This window comes from Aedes albopictus, chromosome 2, assembly GCF_035046485.1.
Source record: "Aedes albopictus strain Foshan chromosome 2, AalbF5, whole genome shotgun sequence".
Lineage (NCBI taxonomy): Eukaryota > Metazoa > Arthropoda > Insecta > Diptera > Culicidae > Aedes > Aedes albopictus.
Window position 1 is genome coordinate 368,256,147 of NC_085137.1, and position 20,455 is coordinate 368,276,601.

Below are 20,455 nucleotides of genomic sequence, written 5' to 3' on the forward strand. Positions count from 1 at the left end.
TGAACAATTTATTAATATTTATCATCAAACTACAGCTGAGATGCAGAACATAGAGGAATAAAAAGTTTGAAAAACTGTTTAAGTTTTTGAAGAGAGCAAAAAATGTGTTCCGAAAAGGGGCTGACAAAATCGGGTCACTTATGTATTTATATATAGGGTTTTTTTTGGTTGACAAAAGATAACAGAGATCAATGTACATTACAACCTAAACTCGGACGAGCATATATGAAGTCGTGGAAACGAGATTGATAAAAACAGTTCAAATTCCACGCAGTAGGTACACTATATGAGACTATTTTGACCTCATTTTAACTCGTTAATTCACCTCCGTTTATCAACCTTAAAAAGTCACGTGGTTTATGGAGGGTCCCCGAGAATAAACCACGTACAGCCAACATTGTGTGTATCTGAATTGATCCATTTTAAGAAACCGTAGGTAATCGAATTTTTCAAATGATTTCTTTAGTTTCAAAGATTTTGGACCACCCTAACAGCAAAAAAACACAATTAGGCATCGTACACTAATTACGTAACGCTATAGGGGGAGGGGGGAGTCTAGCGTCACGTTACGATCCATACAAAAATTATTAGGATTTCATTCAAAAAGCGTTACAAGGGGCAGGGAGGGGGTATGAAATGACCGATTTTAGCGTTACGTAATTTGTGTACCATGCCTTATAGGTAATTTCAATGCCAATACATGATTTAAGAACACTTAAATCAGAAAGTTAATCAAAAAATACGTTAAAAAACACATCGTGTTAGCTTATTATCGATAACTTTTTACATAAATCAAATAATCAGCAGATTTCAAAATTTTGAATCACCCTAATATAGTTAAATCAAAATATATGAAAAGTTCCATATCAGAAATAGGTTGAGGGCACTAAAATCATCATAACCTGTGAATTTTAGCCATTTCGGTTAACATTTGAGGTTTTGTCCGACCTTTGTATGGAGGCCCGCCACTGTGCCCCGGTGGTGCCAAAAGTGCTTACACTTCTATGCATCTAGCTAGTTCCATAAAGATTCTCTGTCGACGCGAGTGTGGTAGTTGCCTTCCGGCAGATTGCATCCCCGGTGGTTCCGAAATTGCTCGTGCTTTTGGTCGGCGCGAGTGTGTAAGTTTCCTGCCAGCAAATTGTAATCCCGCTGGTGCCGGAAACCAGTTTTGATGATATTCGTTGAATGACTTCCACATAATTTGGTGAGTTCGTTCCGAAGTGGAATAGATATTTTAGTACCATTATCACGCACAAGTTGTAGGGTATGATTGCCATAAGTGGTGTCACGCTCTCAAAATCATCGTTTTCGAATGCAAGCGATTGCGGTACCGATTGATTCCGCTCTTTTTGTTTCCATGCATGCTCACTTCTAACAAAAATACAAAAATAAGCAACAAAACAAGCAACGCTTCAATCCTTTGTTTTTCGTGGGATGAAATTGGCAGCCACATAAGGGAACCAATGCCCTATATAACTTCATAATAACCCTGTCGCATAACTTAATCATAATGAATTACAGCCCATTCCCGTACCAAAATCACATCTCCTTTCTATTTACGAGGGCGTCGGTGAGTCACTCGATAAATAGGTATCTTCCATTCCCTATTATCCCTTCCCATCCACAAAACGTATTTCTTATCATTTCAGAGAGCGAGTTATGCCGCTTAAGCCTAGGCTTGTTAGCCAGGACACATGGTCCAAATGCCTGTGTCCCATCCCTGAAGCAAAAAGGCCCATGGAGTGACAAAATATCTTAGCTACGTCACTCCCAACGTTGGTGTTTAAATATAATAAAACACTAACACTCACACCAACACATTTACATGAGCTACTCAATTACACTTACACAAGTTTAGTCTTGCCGGATCACTCGCTTATAGTGAATCCCCAATCAACCCATTCCAAGTATCCATCTCCTTGACACTTATGGGAGTGTCGGTGAGTCACTGACCTCTTGTAAAGTAGGTGTCATATCATCACATCCTTTCCTATCCTCGTCACGGAGAAGATGGACGTGGCCGGCAATGGAAGTTTTCATGTCTTTTTTACTTCAACCCTAGCTTCAACCTCTGATTGGATAGCTGTTTCTTCCCAAATAGCATTCCATAATTCATTTCATTTATTTAGTTAACATCAAATTCATGATAATACATGATAATAGCATTCCATAAGCAATTAGAATAGAAATATTAAAGTTTTAACATGACAACTTTCAGTATGCAATCTACGAATTACTCCGTTACCACGCAACGCAACGCAACGCAATATACTAAAAATGTATGCATTACATGCAAAAGTTCTTTTCTAGCTATGATAATAGCCGCTTCGATCGCTCACCAGCATTCTTCACCATTCGATTACGATGCAAACTGCGACGAACGGAAACGAATATCCATGTCAAACAACTTGCGTATCGCTTCCCACTGGCGATCGGGTTGCGTGTTTGTTCACGACAATTCGTTTGCTGCATTTTTCTCGATTCGGAGTGAATAGAGTGAGGCGAATATACCGATCCTTAAATCAAAATATGCTAAGTCTAACATAAAAATGACTGATCAATTTCGACCTGGAGATCAATTTGTCTCCGGTTTACGGTACTAATATTTACGTTATGTGTAGTTTTCAGAATGTCTTTCTCTGTATGATGAACATCGAATCAATAGATGGTTCTTGCATACCTTATTTTTTATTGTTATACATTCACACTTTTATTCGTGTAGTGAGATTTTGTGAGGGCCCTATATCCTGCACTGTTGCAGGGCTACCATTTTGGACACTTTTCTACTATAAAGCAGTCATTGACATACCGTTTTGTGCGCGATGGTATTACACAGGGAAACGAAAAAACTCAAAACTGAGATGAAAATAATTTAGAATTAAGTACTCCACCAACACTATTGAATTGGGTACAGTTTTGTAGTTGTTGTTGGATACTTTTGACTTAATATTGGAGTATGTCGCAAATATTTACTTAGCTTTAGGTAATTTCAGACATTTAATGATTTTGTTTTGTTTTTCTGTTCGAAAGTATCCAAAATAAGGTGTTGTTGACAAACACGATTTTGGATGTAAATTTTATTCAGCGTCATGTTGATTTCAGGTTGGTTATTCGGTGGTCGTTTTATCTGCTAATTTCGGTAAGTTGCTTCTTAATTATAATGTTTTTATGTATTGCCAATCTTTTTTCATCATTCTCAGAAAGCATTCGTTAATTAGGAACTTCGTTTAAAAACCATGCGTATGTTTGTAAAACATAAGAAATAATCAAATTTTCGTAAAAAAATCCTATTCTTTGTTGGTTTTAATTGTTTTTTCTCGGTGATGTTGAATGTCATGTAAAAACCATTTAACGTTTCAACCTAGTATTTTATTTTTTCGGTCATCATCAGAAAAATTCCGCCACCCGTTCGTCTTCCACGGGCGGCGGAATTTTTCTGATGAAATAAAAAAGTAGGTTGGAACGTTAAATGGTTTTTGTAAATGACTTTCAACATCACCGAGAAAAAACAATTAAAACCAACAAATAAAGTAAACGGTGATTAAAACCAATGAAAGAAAAATCCTATTCGTGAAAACTTTTTTTTTTAATACTTTCAATCCAAAATCCTCCAATCTCATAACACATACTTTTTACTTAAAACGAAGTCTTTGTGAAATAACTCAAATTTGAGTTCTTCCAAAAAAAAACTCAAATTTCACTGGTTTTTCTTAGCTGTCAAGCTGAGTGAAAATACTTAATTTTGAGTTATTTCGTTTCCCCGTGTAGCGCGTTGTTATTGTTTTAACAAAAAGAATTGTCAAAAAACTTTAGCCTTTTTGAAATATTAGTCTAGATATTTTTTTCAAAATAAAAGTATTCACAGAACAAATTAATTTTGATACCAGATAACACAGTATGTTATCCGGTTATTTTAAAACTTTACTCGGGTAATCAGCACAGGGCTTTGTCAATATCCTTATTAGAAAATCACTTATAAGTCAAGGTCGAATTCCTTAAAAAACAGGTTCCGAAAACCTAAGGAATAAAAGTCCAATGTTAATATCGTATCGGCGTAAGAAAAATATAAATACTTGCGGTGCGAAGCACATCAAAAGTTTTGACAATCTTTCAATTGCATGTTTTAAAATGTTTGAACATTGCGCACCGTACAGCCATTTGTTTCCAAAAAGTGCTCCGCGAGACTTAAAGTCTGAAAGCCCCTAGTCTATAGTATCAAGCCATGTCCAAAAATTCACTTCACTTTGTTTAAAATTGATCGAATTATAGCGTAAAAGTGATCAAAATAACAGCTACTGTTATGTGGTTATGTGGCAATCTACAAGGGTCAACATTCCAAGCGAGGAGCTAGCCTTAAAAATATTTCCTTGATTCCGCGATATGATATCAAACGTCTCAAACAATAGACGACTTTTGTCCGCCGAAAACAGTGGCCTGTCTAAGTCCTTGTACATACATCGTCGGATTAGGGTGTTCACATGGAAAGTACTTGCCCTTCCGTGATCATTTGAAAAACTCTCCACAGAAAGGGCCATCAGAAGCATCACGCTGTCTTTGGGGCTGTCCATAAACCACGTGGTCATGAGGGGGGGGAGGGGGAGGGGGGTTCGGCCTATGAGCATTTTGTATGGACGAATAAAAAAATTTGTATGGACTAATGACCACGCGTGGGGGGGGGGGGTGGGGGGGGGGGGGGGGGGTTGACAAGTCCCAAAAAAAATGACCACGTGGTTTATGGACAGCCCCTTTCCCTCTCGTTTGCTGACGATGATAATGAAGGTGTGGTTTTCCGCAGTTTTTGTGTGGGTACTTGCGGCTGAACCGTGGCGTGGCGTGGTCTGATGCCACCACTGACTGACTGCACTGTGCTGCCCGTCCATCGTGTTGGTCCCCTGACATTATATGATGGTCGCTAGTTAATGAGAATGATTAACTGATATTTAGTCTCGTGTGTTTTGTGGTCACTCGGTTACACTCGGTTGGACCTAAGCTGTCAGACGATGTCGACAATGACGCTGACGACGGCCGAACGGGACCAGCGAGCACCCACCCAACCGCCACGCCACCGCCTATAAGAGTGGCCGCGGCACACATATAGGGTAGGATGTAGGTCTTAAAACGCCAGCGACAGGCAGGCAGGCAATGGAACCTGCACGCGCGCAATTCTTTGTCCAAACAAAGCGAAAATTAGTTGAATGACTTTTGCAGCCACTCTGCTGGAAACTAATTACCGGTAGCGCAGATCGACTTTTATCCCCAGCAACGAGCCCTATCTTCTAAAGGTTCGGACATTTGTTGGAACAGCTGCACGAGGATTTTATGCATTATTGTTTGATGATTCATCGTTCGAAATACCTACTGGGAGCAATCGCCAGCAGACGCAGCAGCTCAATTCTGACGAAAGCAAAGGAGAAAAAACATCAAGTCGTCGTTCACGGCGCTAAAGGAGAGGTACTTGATGGATAAATTTGCTGAGAAGATTTGCGATGAGCATTGTTCAGTGAGTCTTTTTGCTTGGTTTTTGTTGAAGATAAACTTCTCACCAAAAAAAAACAGGGATTTGAAAAATGGAGTTTCATGAATATGATAAAATGTATTTTGGTGTTGAGTCGCTTCATTATGAATTATTACGAAAATTCTATCAGTGGAAAACAGTTTTTTTTTATCTTAAGCGTCATCAAAAAAAGAGATTTTATTATTAATGTTATTGGTACGCCACCTAGCAGCAAAAATCAAAAACTTGTGCTTTCTGCATACATATGGCCAATCTTCACCAAGCTTGTTCAGCATTCCCTTAGGGTTAATCCAAATCCAAATATTGAGCGTAGTTTTGTGAGCCAAAAGATACTGTTTCGTAGTGAAAGACTTTGTATATCACGAATTATATGGTTTTCATATTAGTATGGGCCACCGAGCATTGGCGTAGCTAGCTTTTTCTGTTTCCTCACGCACTCTCCTATACAAACATGAGAAAGAGAAGGATGGAAGAGGGGCGCAGGTCCCCTCTTGCATCCCGCTCTTTCTCGTATTTGTTTAGGAGAGTGAGTAAGAAAAAAGAAAAAGCTAGCTACGCCAATGCCACCGAGTCACCCTAATGCAGGGTGATACCAACTATTTTGAATAATTCGAGATTTTTGCAATATTTTTTGTATGCTCTTTTATCCCGAAAAAATATGACGAATGCTTCAACCTTAAACGGACCATACGGTATGGTTTCATTTGCTTCAATGTACTCTTGTAGCCTTTCCATCCAACACTGTTGTGGTCGCAGCCACTGTGTTTGTATGTGCTTTCCAATAACCATGACCAACTGGTGAAAGAGGCAAAGATATGACAATATGGAAAGCAATATCAATAAAGATACATCAGAGAAGCGTGACCATTAGACATTATGACCATTGGAAGCGATTTAGATTTACTTACGTCGACTGCTGCAAGTGGCGACGACGACGACAGCCACGTATACTCTGGGGAGTTCCCTGATTGTGGTGCGTCGTTACTGGTTAGTAACGAAGCTGATCCAATCTGGAGTCGATAAACGTAGACTGGTTCAAAATCCAACATTTACGTGCATCATGTAAGTAATGGTTAGGTAGTAGCGTTAGATGTCAACGAATCTATTTCACCAGAAACGTAGAATCAGCATTGTATTCATCACTTACCTTCTAACTCGGTGAAAGAGCCAAGAGATAATAGATATGCCTCACAATTAACAGTGTTGGCACTCCACCAATTTTCAACGCGGACACTTTTTCAGAGGTGGATTAATACGGGGTAAAGCGGACTGTAACTTCCTTCAGGGCCTTCGATTCCGGAAATAATAACACGACCGAATTGTATTTTAACAAAACTGAACTTATTATTACTAAATTTCTCGCTACACGTATTCACCCGTCGCGGTCCACTTACAAACTAGAAGAAAAAGCTCCCGTGCTCACCCTTGTTCTCCCTATGCGGTTTTGTTGTTCCGGTTTCTCTCGTCTTTGCGTCTGAGCGACGCGTTGCGTTAGGTGATGGCAGCGATGCGTTTATGCCATTGAACGCACACTCTGCACATCGGGGTAGGCCATGGTTTTCAGGTGTCAAAATCAAATTACTTCACAACTTGTCCGGTTGAAGACGGGACATTCTCCCCCGCCGAAGATTGCACAGTAATCAAGCTAGAAGATAATCTGGAACATCAGATCCGCTGGATAGTTCAGAGTCCCGTTGAAGATCCTCGTTGTCCTTTGTTGGAAGTGGAGCTATCTTGGAAATGGAACGCTTGAAGATTCCGGATGCGGTTTTTACATCAGCGACTCGCACAAGAGAGTCACTTCCGGGGTAAGTTTTCACAATTTTTCCGTACTTCCAAGACTGTGGGGGGACGTTGTCTTCAATTAGCAATACTACCATACCAGGAACGACGTTTGCAGTTGTCTTCGTCCATTTCTCTCGGGTCTGCAAAGTTGACAGATATTCCTTCGACCAGGTTTTCCAAGTGTGAAGGTTTGGGAACTGGCTCGATAGCACGTCCTAGCTGTAGGTGAGCTGGTGTGATAGGCAACGGATCGTTTGGGTCGGACGACATCGCGTAGAGCGGGCGTGAATTCAGGATTGATTCTATGTGACTCAGCACCGTAGCGAACTCCTCAAATGTCAAGGTAGCATTCTGCAGTGTGCGTTTGATGTGGGTTTTGACGCTTTTCACAGCCGCCTCCATTAAACCAGCAAAATTCGGGGCTCGTGGTGGTATGAACCGCCATTCGATTTCTCGTGGCAGTAACAGATCGTTGATTTTGTTCAATACCATCTCCTTTTGAAACTGCTGGTAGAGCTCATGTAGTTCTGCAGAGGCACCACTAAAATTGGTGGCGTTATCGGACAGAATCATCCGAGTCAATCCACGACGGTTCACGAACCGATCAAGGGCTGCCAAGAACGCCTCGGTAGTCAGGCTGGACACAAGCTCCAAATGGATATTTTTCGTCACAAGACATACAAATACAGCAATGTAACCCTTGATGATCTTCGGTCGATACTTTCCTTCCTTCACCTGGACTGGTCCTGCATAATCTACTCCGGTATATTCGTACGGCATTGCAGGGGTTACGCGAAAGTCAGGCAAGTTTCCCATCAGTTGCTGTATTTTTCTGGGTTTAGTTCGATAACACGGAATACAAGAGCGTATCACCTTTCGGACTGTTGAGCGACCGTTTAGCAGCCAAAATTTCTGCCTCACAATGGCTAGTAGACCGGAGGGCCCAACGTGTCGATTCTCTTCGTGTAGTGTACGAATAATTTGTTCGGTTATCGGATGGTTGTTAGGAAGCATCATTTGGTGTTGAGCATTGAACGGCAGCTTCGAGTTCTGCAAACGACCACCTACGCGCAAAATACCGTTTTCGATTATTGGGCACAGTGTAGCAAATCTCTTCGACGGTTCGTTGGACAAAACCCTTCGTATTTCCTCGAAAAACTCCATACGTTGAATTGCTCGAACAATGGTCTCTAAAGACATTTGCATTTCTGACACAGTCAACTGTTTTGACTGCTGACGCTGCGATGCTGCGATTCTGCAGTTCCGAACAAATCGAAGAATGTACGCCACAACTCTCTGTAACTTACGGAAGGAACTGAATGCCTTGAACACTGGTAGACTGTCGATTGTTGCAAGGTTCACGAACGTCTCTGCTCTCAATTCTGGCAACTCATCATCACTTATTTCTTCACAGGTGGCAGGCAGATGATCGGACTCTAGTAGCACTCGGTATCCCTTCCACCACTTCTGGTTGCTGCTTAAGACCAATGGAAGCTGGCCTCTCGAAACGACATCAGCGGGGTTGTCCTCTGAGCGGATGTACTCCCAGGAAAAATCCGCAGTGATTTGGTTTATCTCGACGATCCGATTGCGCACATACTGTTGCAGTTGGCCGGGCGATTTTTTCATCCATGCCAACAAAATCTGACTGTCGGAATACAAAACTGTTCGGCGTATCGGAACCTCCAACAATGGGATTACCTTCACCACTAACCGAGCCAATAGTAATGCTGCGCTTAACTCCAATCTGGGGATGGTCATTTCAACGAGTGGAGCTACCCGTGACTTGCTACACAACAGCCTACAGTCGACGCTTCCATTAACGCTCACGGACCGTAGGTAGATGCATGCTCCATAGGCAGTCTTTGAAGCGTCCGCAAAACCGTGGAGCTCGAACCGCTGAACGTTGTCTGATATAGCACATCTCGGAATCTTGATGGAATTCAAGGAGCTCAGCGATTCGCGTAATTGAAGCCACTGTGCCAAAAGGTCGTCAGGAAGAGGCGTATTCCAATCCAATTTCCTCGCCCAAATGGTTTGCATCAGCACCTTGAACAGAACGATCACTGGAGCAACAAAACCAATTGGATCGAACAATTTAGAAATCTGCGACAACACAAAACGTTTCGTGACAGGCTTCGTTGTGTCCACATCGAATACCCCAGCAAAAAAGCGAAATTCGTCGTTGTGCGGATCCCATAGCATACCTAGCGTTTTCACTGTGTCGTTGCAATCGTCGATTTTTACCAGCCTCTCCTTATCTTCCTCAGGTATATCTGCCAGAACCGCTGAAGAATTCGAACACCACTTCCTGATGACAAATCCTCCTCGAGCAAGCAAGTTCTGCAAATCCTCTCGCAAACGAATGGCTTCAGCAGCGGTGGCTGCCCCTGTCAAAGCATCGTCGATGTAGAAATTTTTACGAATCACCTGCGCTGCTTCGGGAAAGTCTGCTTGCTCATCTTCGGCGAGTTGGGCTAGAGCTCTGGTGGCCAAGAATGGAGCTGACGCAGTACCGTACGTGACGGTGCACAACTCCAGTATGCGTAGCGGATCGTTTGGTTTATTGCGCCAGAAAATACGCTGGAAACAGGTGTCACGTGGATCAACCTTCACCTGGAGAACATCGTTTAACGCAACACCTTCTGACGATCTGGCCGTGGCATCGAACACCACTCGAAGTTTGGTAGTGGAACTCGATGGCTTTAAAACCGCGTGGTGCGGTAAGTAATAACATAGAAATACACTAGAACGCCAGTGGCGCTGTACTCAGTTTTCCTATTTAATTATTTTAATAACTTTAGTTGTAATAATTGATTATTTTCAAGTGCCCATCTTGTAGAGGACCTTTTGTTTTGGTAAACAAAATTTATTTGACACTTATAGTACCGCTACTGACGCTGTAAGGGCGAGGCAAACTAGATGTTAGTCACACGAACAGTCGCGACTTTGGATTTCTGTGGCTGGTTATTCTAATGTAATAACATTGTTGACTAGCTGGATCATTTTTCTCATCGACCTCTCTGCAGTGTCCAAGAGCTTCGTACTCGGCTATGAAGTCTGAATACTGTTTCTGCAGCTCAGCATCACGCTCAAATCGCTTTTCAAGCATGTGGAACCGCTTTAATGCCAATGCTCGATTGTTGGAGAGTTCACCATGGGATTCTCGAAATGGAAGCCGCACTACGAACCTACCAGACTCATCGCGGCGATGGGTGGACGCAAAATGGGCCTCAATCTGCTGCTCTTCGGTGGTATACGGCGAAACTGGGGCAAGCTCCTCGACTACCCAAAACTTCTGCATCAGTTCATCCAACTCTTTCGTCGTAACAGCATGGGAGAAGACGACACGATTGTGACCAAAATCTGTTGGTCCAGCGACCACCCACCCAAAGACGGTTTCTTGCAACAAGGGATGTTCATCGTCAATTCTGATTTGACCCGATTTCAACAAGGAGAAGAAGAATTGGTTGCCGATTAAGAGATCAACACTACTCGGGATGAAGAATTCTGGATCAGCTAAAACCATATCGGCTGGGAAACACCACTGCTCGGTCTCGATCGATCTCGTTGGAATAATGCCGCTCACTTGGGGCATCACGAGACAAGGAATGTTGAATTGGTACTCACCGTAGTTGGACGTTACGGTCACAACCATACCTTTGCTGGTGCTCTGGCGACCGGTCACGCCGAAGACTTCGGTGTTGGTTGGCCATGTTTTCTTCCCCAGTTTATTGGCCATATCCTGGGAAATCAGACACACTTGGGATGCGCAATCCAGAAGCGCACGACAGGAGTGAGAACGACCACTGTCGTCCAAAAGGTTGACTCTGGCCGTTAGCAGCAAAACCTCTTTCACTGCTGGAAAAGACTTGCATCGGGAAACGTTGACCGACGCGTTGGAACTTGAAGATGTTTCTGGATCGCTTGGTGCAGGACTGCTGATGCTGTTCGCATTGGCTTGCGCCGGAGCTACAACCGTAATGGCGTTCGGAGCAGGTTGGTCCGGGATAGCCGTTGACTCCTGTGGGTGCAGCATCGTATGATGCTTGGCGGAACACTTCGAACACGTTCTTTCCGACTGGCAATTACTGCTACGGTGACCCTTCCGAAGGCAATTGAAGCAAACGTTGGCCTCACGTACTTTCGCGTAGCGTTGGGCAACGGTCATGTTGCGAAATTCTGTGCACTTGAAATTCAAATGCGGACCGTTACATAGTTCACAAACTACTTCGCCTTGTGATGTGACAGCGTTGGATGATCTTGCAACCGGCTTGAGAGAGGCACCTGTTTTGGCGTTCGCCAGAGATTTTTGGACCACTGAAGCAGAGCTGGCCGATTCGCACCTTTCAAGGACAAGGCACCGTTGTTTAAGCCAACCAATCGTATCTTTGTATTCTGGAAGTACACCATGCGCCAGGGTTGACTCCCAATACTCACGAGTTTCCGTATCGAGAGCGGACGTAAGAAGGTTTACGACAAATAATTCAGAAACTCCTAGAAGTTCCTGCTTCAAGAACTTCAAGCTCTCTACGTGACGGCTGCATTCGTCCACCAACAGGCGTAGCTCTTTTGACGATTTCTTACTCATTCGCTTAAGATTGAGCAGTCCACGGATGTGGTTATCGATGATCAACCGTTCGTTTTCGAAACGGTCCTCCAATATTTGCCAAGCTTGAGCATAGTTATTGTCCTGCAGAGTCTGGGAATCGATCACGCCTGCAGCACTGTCAACCAAGGATTTCTCCAGATGGTACAGTTTGACAGCGTCACAATCTGGTGAACGGCGCATGAGGTCCTGGAACATCGCTTTAAATCTCGGCCTGTTCTCGTATTTTCCATCGAACGTTGGAAATGGAGCTCGAAGTGCCTGCTGCTGCACGATAACTTGCTGCTGGCCAGCTGCTTGTACGGGTACAACAGCATGCTCTGGTTGGGGTGCCAATAATGCATCCTTCAAACGCTCGATGATTAGGCTGGTTTCATTAAAAAGCACTTCAAATTCTTCATACTTTTCTTCATGCGTTCCTCTCACGGACGGCGCACACACACTTAGAATTGCATCTTGCACTTGATTGTATTCATTATAATGCATATCCATGTTCTTCGCAAACACTCGGATTTGGGGCAAAGACGCTTGCTGCAGATCCGCTTCCAGTTTCCTCAAGCAATTTCGAATGCGCGTAACTTTGCCCCTCACTAGACCACGCTTATGCACTAGTATTTCTTCTTCGGCCATTTTTGGACTATATTCTTCTTCTTTCACTTTTAGTTTACTAGAGAACGGTTGCTCTTCGCCTTCTTCTTCTTCACCACTAAACAGCTTACGCCACATCACCCATTGGTGTAGGGTTGAGCGACGGTATCGCTACCCAGGAATGAACTGTTCTGAGACACAGATCCAGTTCGGCCACAGTATAATCGCTTGATTCACTACCGTGCCGCACGGATAATGGCAATGCTCGCAACACTGTTTCACACTGGTTATGGAATTTCTCCGGCTCGCCGGGAGTACATTGTTGGGAATGTATTTAGAATTCAGGTTCGGATTCCCTCGTGCCGTTCCTTGGCTCACCAGAAACGCGCACGACACATTTACGAGTATTTACGACACGCTTGGTCAACGGTAACACTGTACATTTTCTTCGGGCCGCGGCAAGTCCACACGAATCACGAGCACGTTTCGATCACTTTTTACTCCCGGAATCGATTTCCAAGATGGCGACCATCTGGTTCGATTGGACCAAAATGTTGGCACTCCACCAATTTTCAACGCGGACACTTTTTCAGAGGTGGATTAATACGGGGTAAAGCGGACTGTAACTTCCTTCAGGGCCTTCGATTCCGGAAATAATAACACGACCGAATTGTATTTTAACAAAACTGAACTTATTATTACTAAATTTCTCGCTACACGTATTCACCCGTCGCGGTCCACTTACAAACTAGAAGAAAAAGCTCCCGTGCTCACCCTTGTTCTCCCTATGCGGTTTTGTTGTTCCGGTTTCTCTCGTCTTTGCGTCTGAGCGACGCGTTGCGTTAGGTGATGGCAGCGATGCGTTTATGCCATTGAACGCACATTCTGCACATCGGGGTAGGCCATGGTTTTCAGGTGTCAAAATCAAATTACTTCACAACTTGTCCGGTTGAAGACGGGACAAACAGATTCAGTGTTTGAAACCATACATGTCATTATTTTAGTTTTTTTTTTTGTTTTATTTGTCGTATCGCTGCTAGCGAATACTCCACACTAAGGAAAAATAAGTTTTATTTTGGGGAGTCCTGGAAGTTGTAAATTTACATGTTTTGACCTCCAAATTTGTGTCTTTGGAGAAGCTCGAATATGTCAGGTTCATTTTTCATTCATTCATTCAATTATTTAGTTAACATCAAATTCATGGTAATACTGAATCAACAATTTGCCGCCATAATACTCGATTTGCAGCTGCAGCTCTCCAACGTCGGTCACGCCCAACACTCGCCAGATCACGCTCCACCTGGTCCGCCCATCGTGCTCTCTGCGCTCCACGCCTTCTTGTACCAACCGGATGGTTAGCAAACACCAGCTTTGCAGGGTTGTTGTCCGGCATTCTTGCAACATGCCCTGCCCATCGTATCCTTCCGGCTTTGGCCACTTTCTGGATGCTGGGTTCGCCGTAAAGTGCAGCGAGCTCGTGGTTCATCCTTCTCCGCCACACACTGTTTTCGTGTACGCCGCCGAAGATCGTCCTTAGCACCCGTCGCTCGAAAACTCCGAGTACTTGCAGATCCTCCTCGAGCATCGTCCATGTCTCGTGTCCGTAGAGAACCACCGGTCTTATTAACGTCTTGTACATGGTGCATTTGGTGCGGGGGTGAATCTTTTTCGACCGCAAATTCTTCTGAAGCCCATAGTAGGCACGACTTCCACTGATGATGCGCCTTCGTATTTCATGGCTCACGTTATTGTCAGCCGTTAGCAAGGAACCGAGGTAGACGAATTCTTCTACCACCTCGAAAGTATCCCCGTCTATCGTAACATTGCTGCCAAGGCTTGTCCTGTCTCGCTCAGTCCCACCTACCAGCATGTACTTTGTCTTAGCCGCATTCACCACCAGTCCGACTTTTGTTGCTTCGTGTTTCAGGCGGGTGTACAGTTCTGCCACCGTTCCAAATGTTCTAGCAATAATATCCATGTCATCCGCAAAACAGACAAATTGGCCGGATTTCGTGAAGATCGTTCCCCGGCTGTTGAGCCCGGCTCGTCGCATAACACCTTCCCAGGGCGATGTTGTATAGTAGGCAGGAAAGTCCATCACCTTGTCGTAGTTCCCGTCGAGATTCGAATGAACTGGATAGTTCACCCGAAATCCTTACGCTGTTCTGCATACCATCCATCGTTGCTCTTATCAGTCTGGTAAGCTTCCCGGGAAAGCGTCCATGATTTTCCATAGATCTGTGCGGTCGATACTGTCGTATGCCGCTTTGAAGTCGATGAACAGGTGATGCGTTGGGACCTGGTATTCACGGCATTTCTGGAGGATTTGCCGTACGGTGAAGATCTGATCCGTTGTCGACCGGCCGTCGATGAAACCGGCTTGGTAACTTCCCACGAACTCATTTACTTTAGGTGAAAGACGACGGAAGATGATCTGGGATAGCACTTTGTAGGCGGCGTTCAAAATGGTGATTGCTCGAAAGTTCTCACACATTAACTTGTCACCTTTCTTGTGGATGGGACAGAATATCCCTTCCTTCCAATCCTCCGGTAGCTGTTCGGTTTCCCAGATCTTGACTACTAACTGGTGCAGACAGGTGGCCAACTATTCCGGGCCCATCTTGATGAGTTCTGCTGCGATACCGTCCTTACCAGCCGCTTTGTTGTTTTTGAGCTGGTGGATGGTATCCTTAACTTCCCTCAACGTGGGAGTTGGTTCGTTCCCGTCCTCTGCTGCACCAACTTAGTCATTTCCTCCGCTGCCTTGGTCCTCCGTGCTTACATTCTCTTCGCCATTCAGGTGCTCGTAGAAGTGCTTCACCTTTCGATCACCTCACGTTTGTCCGTCAGGAGGCTCCCGTCCTCATCCCTCCAGATTTCCGGCTTGCGGCACGTTGCCTTTGCGGGATGCGTTGAGCTTCTGGTAGAACTTACGTGTTTCTTGTGAACGGCACAGCAGTTCCATTTCCTCGCACTCCGCTTCTTCCAGGCGGCGCTTTTTCTCCCGGAAGAGACGGGTCTGCTGCTTCCGCTTCTGTCTGTATCGCTCCACATTCTGTCGGGTTCCATGCTGCAGCATTACCGCCCGCGCTGCATCCTTCTCCTCCAGAACCACTCTGCACTCCTCATCGAACCAATCGTTTCGTCGACTCCGTTCTACGTACCCGATAGTGCCCTCGGCTGCGTTGTTGATGGCTGCTTTGACTGTACTCCAGCAGTCCTCTAGAGGGGCCACATCGAGCACACACTCGTCTGGCAACGCTGCCTCGAGATTCTGCGCGTATGCGGTGGCGACATCCGGTTGCTTCAGTCGCTCTAGATCGTACCGGGGCGGCCGCCGGTACTGTACATTGTTAATAACGGTGAGTTTTGGGCGCAGTTTAACCATCACCAGGTAGTGATCAGAGTCGATATTAGCGCCACGATAGGCCCTGACGTCGATAATGTCGGAGAAGTGCCGTCCATCAATCAGAACGTGGTCGATTTGCGATTTCGTTTATTGTGGTGATCTCCAGGTGTAACGATACGGGATGCTGTGCTGGAAAAAGGTGCTACGAATGGCCATGTTCTTGGAGGCGGCGAAATCGATGAGGCGTAGGCCATTTTCGTTCGTCAGCTGGTGGGCGCTGAACTTTCCAATCGTCGGTCTGAATTCCTCCTCCTGGCCTACCTGAGCGTTTAGATCCCCTATGATGATTTTGACGTCGTGGTTTGGGCAGCGGTCGTACTCGCGTTCGAGCTGTGCGTAAAATGCGTCCTTGTCATCGTCAGTGCTTCCGGAGTGAGGGCTGTGCACGTTTATTATGCCAATGTTGAAGAATCGGCCCTTGATCCTCAACATTCTTTCGTCGATCGGCCACCAACCGGCCACGCGCCTCTGCATATCACCCATCACGATGAAAGCTGTTCCCAGCTCGCGTGTGTTGCCGCAACTCTGGTAGATGGTATGATTACCTCTAAACGTTCGCACCATGGATCCTGTCCAACACACCTCCTGCAGCGCTACGATTCCGAACCCGCGGTCAGTATGCGGGTGCTCCCGATGAAGTTGAGATATCTGCAGTTCCACGTACCGAGCTTCCAATCGCAAGTCCTATTTCGTCGCTGTGGTCGTCGCCATTTGTATCGGTTCGCATTCTTCTCTTGTTGATTTTCCGGTGCTAGTCTTTTTAACGGCTGGCTCACAGGGCCTGACACCAACCCACTAACCCAGGGAGCTGGGCTTACCTTCCCGGAAGCTACGGGTTCTGCATTGGCATTTCCTTCAACTACAGTGATAAATAGCTAGGCTCGAGCGCCAGTCTTCGCCGGGGGTGGTGTTTTTAATGAGCGCCCAGTAGATAATATTTTACCTGAGCTTCCACCCCAGTTCAGGACACCTAAAATTACATAATACTTTCTAGGTATGTGTTCGTCGGACTTTGCTTCTGCTTCTTCAAGACGTATCCTGCTTCTCAGCCTAGTGTTTTATGAGTACTTCCACAGTTATTAACTGATACTTTCCTCTGCAATGACCATTTTTCAACATTTTGGTAGGCACGAAGATATTCTATGCTCGAGGAATTCAAGGAAATTTCATTTAAGGCCGACCGGGAATCGAACCAGTCACCCATGGTCATGCTGGATATCTACACCTTTACAGCTGTGGGTATATGGACCCTATGGAGTTTGCTGTCGTCCTTGACAGGCAGATACTCGAACAAAAACGACAACTATTCGTTACTGACAATGAGTTGCTTCCGACGCGAATAAAGATGCAAAGTGGAAATCAAGAACCTTGCTTGAAACCCCCTTTTAGTTCCTCTGGAACCCGTCAAAAGGAGAGAAATCTCTCCTGTAACGCTTTTGAAACCCGCTGAACACCCTGTCAAGCACCCTTATATTCCTCCGAAAAAAAAAAACTCCATCGCCCATGAAACAGTAATATCTCTGAAACTTCCTTAACCCTTCAGCGCGCGCGATGTTGTAAAAAGTACAACACTACCAAAAAACCTCGCTTTTCGTATACAGCGCGAGCGCAGTGCAGTTTCGGTTGTTTGATGGCGCACGTGCTGGAAGGTTAAATGCATAGGCAAATCCCCTGAAACTTAGCCAAAACTCTCTATAACGCTCGTGAAAACTCCAAAAATTCTCCTGAAGCCACCTGTGACGCCTCTGAAAATGCGCTGAAACTTCTTGAAACGGCCCGAAACCCTCCTAATACCCTCTGCTACGCACCTGCAACTTTCTGGAACTCCCTAAAACTCCCCTGAAACCCCTTGTAACGCCTCCGAAAACCCCCTGTATCTCCCTGTAACGACCCACGAAACCCCTGTAACGCCTCCGAAATTTGCGGAAAATTCTATAAAACCCTATAAACTCTGCTACACCTCTAAAACCCTCTGAAACCAACGACGAACTCCCTGAAATACCCATAAAGCACCCATAAAACAGTGAACAGTGTGTGTTTACTTGCTATAGCTAGATGCCTCTTCTCTGTGCCGTGGGCATAGTCCGTGATTTGAGTTGAAATCAGTAGCAATTAATTATCGGTTTAACTTTCCGTTGATGTTTAAACCTCACTCGTCGACGTGGATAATAAAATAAATAGCTATAGAACCAGATAACAAACGATTTCATCGAAGTTTACATCGCTTTCTACCATACCGATAGAAAGCTACCGTGTGACGTTGTCTACCTTGCCATTGTTCCTGCTTCTCAGATTTGAGCGCCAAGCCATCTGCCGTCTAGTAGAAGAAACCGAGTTTCAACCGAATAGGGATTACGATACCGCATTATGGTTCTCTCTATTTGCAATCAGTGTAAAGACACGATCTCGTGCAATGATCCTGTGGTTACCTGCAGCGTCTGTGAAAATGCACTCTTATTCCATGCAGTGTGCGTAGGATTGTCAGTAGCAGAAGGAATCGCATGTATGAATCCAAATATTCTTTGGATATGCAACAAATGTCGCAGAGCCAAAGAAGAACGCAGATCTTCTCAAAAGGCGAGTATCATTGATAGTACAACCACCGACATCGTTGAACTTAAAACGGAAATGGAAAGAACGAAAGTAATGCTGAATGAACTAAGTCATAAATTCGACAGCTTGAACGCATCCTCATTTCAGTCGGAACAAAGTGGGGATAGTCAACACGTGTTAAACTCCTCACTGTTTACATCTACAAGACTTGATCATTCCATCCAAAATCAAGGACACTCCAATACGTCACTATTCGTCTCCAACATAGCTCCCGATGTAACCGACGAAGAATTTAAACGAATGGTCGAAGAAACTGTCGGACCTGGAAATATAGTTTCGTTCAAATGTTTGGTACCAGCGTGAAAAGAAAAATCAAGCTTGGACTACATCTCCTACAAAGTCGTCGTCAACGTCAAACACGGTACTGCATCAAATGCTGTTAACTGGCCCAATGGAGTGCGTTGCAGAGCGTTTGTTAACCGTCTCAATGAATCGTGGCGCCCGGCCCATCGCATCGTGTAAATTGATAAATTGATTGTTTAGGAAATATGACTTTATTGAATATCTTGTTGTTAAATGTTTGTTCTACTGCAATGTTTTCTATTAATGTAATTGTTATATGTTATACTACTATCAATCATCATTGGGGCAAAACTATGCCTGTTGATGTAACCAAATAAATAAATAAATAAATAAATAAATCCCCCGTACCGCCCCTGAAATCCTTTGAAAATTCCTAGTATCGACCTGCCTGAGAATCCCCGAAAGCCCCTGTAATGCCCCTGAAATTCTTCGAAACCCTCAAATCTCCCCTGGAACTCTCTCAAAACCTTCTGCAACCCTGGAAAATCTGGGATTTTAGACGGCCTCAAGGGACTCTGAAACCCTTTGAACCTTGTAACCCCATCGAGACACCTTGAAATGCCTCTGAATCAACTCTAAAACTCCCTGAAACCGCCTGAAATTCTCTCAAACCCCTAAGGGAGATACCCCTTTGATGTTCCTAAAAACTTAATTTCTAACGGAAAATTGTTATTAGATTTCAAGGAAATTACGTTTGAGAAGTTACTAAAACATTAGAAAACCTAGTGCTATTTTCGTCAGTTTTTAGAAAAAGAATCAAAACCAGAAAACTTTCTCCATTAACTGGACCATCCTAGTGCACAAGTACTTCCTTCAATTTATCCGTTGAGCATGGCGGCGCCGGATGAGACGTGGAACGCAAATCCGATAGCATTTACTGCCCCCACTTGCTTGCTGCCCTCCGCAAAATACCCATTTTCTCCGAGTTGGTTCTTCCAATCCGAATGATGCGACGGCATTCATCCGTCGTATACAGAGAGGCCTCCTCGGACACAACCGAATCGAATCGAAGCGGGAATGATTATTTTTATGATTTTAATAGCAAAATTATCATGTTATTAATACAAATGAAGTATTAAGTTGTTGTTTGGAAGGAGAGTCCCTCCCCGGAACGGACGGATCGTTTGGCGGCCATGTGGTTTGTCACGGGACGTTTCCTTCTATATTTTTCCAAGCGAGCATCCGCATGGAGGGGGCATTGGGTAAGCCAGTTAATGGTTCGGTTACGATTGGATTTGTTGTTGGGACTTTGAAATCACTTAAAACGATTGTATGATAGTAGTGAGCCGGGTTGTTGTTACTCGACGTGACCGTCGCGTCGTCGTTGCGTTGTTTATAAGTGTAAATAACAATGTCGTTAGGGTAATGGCCGAGGAAAATTATGATGCTTCTTGAGCAAGCAGATATTGCGATTGCGGTCGGTCGGTGGTTAGTTTCAATCTTTTCAGCGCAATCGAATCAAATGGGGTTCGGTTCGGATAGTTTGGGTCTAATGGGGCACTTGACAACAGATTATTCTGAAGAGGATTTGATCTTGATGTAATCTCGGATTTAGTACCTAAACAACGAAAATGTCTCAATTTTATTTCTTCACTTCCCATTCTTAATGGAAGGGTAAGTGATACTAAAT

General features: G+C 44.5%; 1 protein-coding gene across 1 annotated transcript; it reads right to left on the bottom strand.

Moving 5' to 3' along the window:
• Window positions 1-7,378: 7,378 nt before the first annotated feature.
• LOC134286779 (uncharacterized) lies at window positions 7,379-13,376 on the bottom strand. Its single transcript, XM_062848451.1, has 2 exons — window positions 10,281-13,376; window positions 7,379-10,030 (listed from the first exon to the last, which is right to left on the bottom strand). The coding sequence occupies exons 1-2, from the start codon at window positions 12,636-12,638 to the stop codon at window positions 7,379-7,381; spliced, it is 5,010 nt and encodes a 1,669-aa protein (XP_062704435.1). The 5' UTR covers window positions 12,639-13,376.
• Window positions 13,377-20,455: the final 7,079 nt, after the last annotated feature.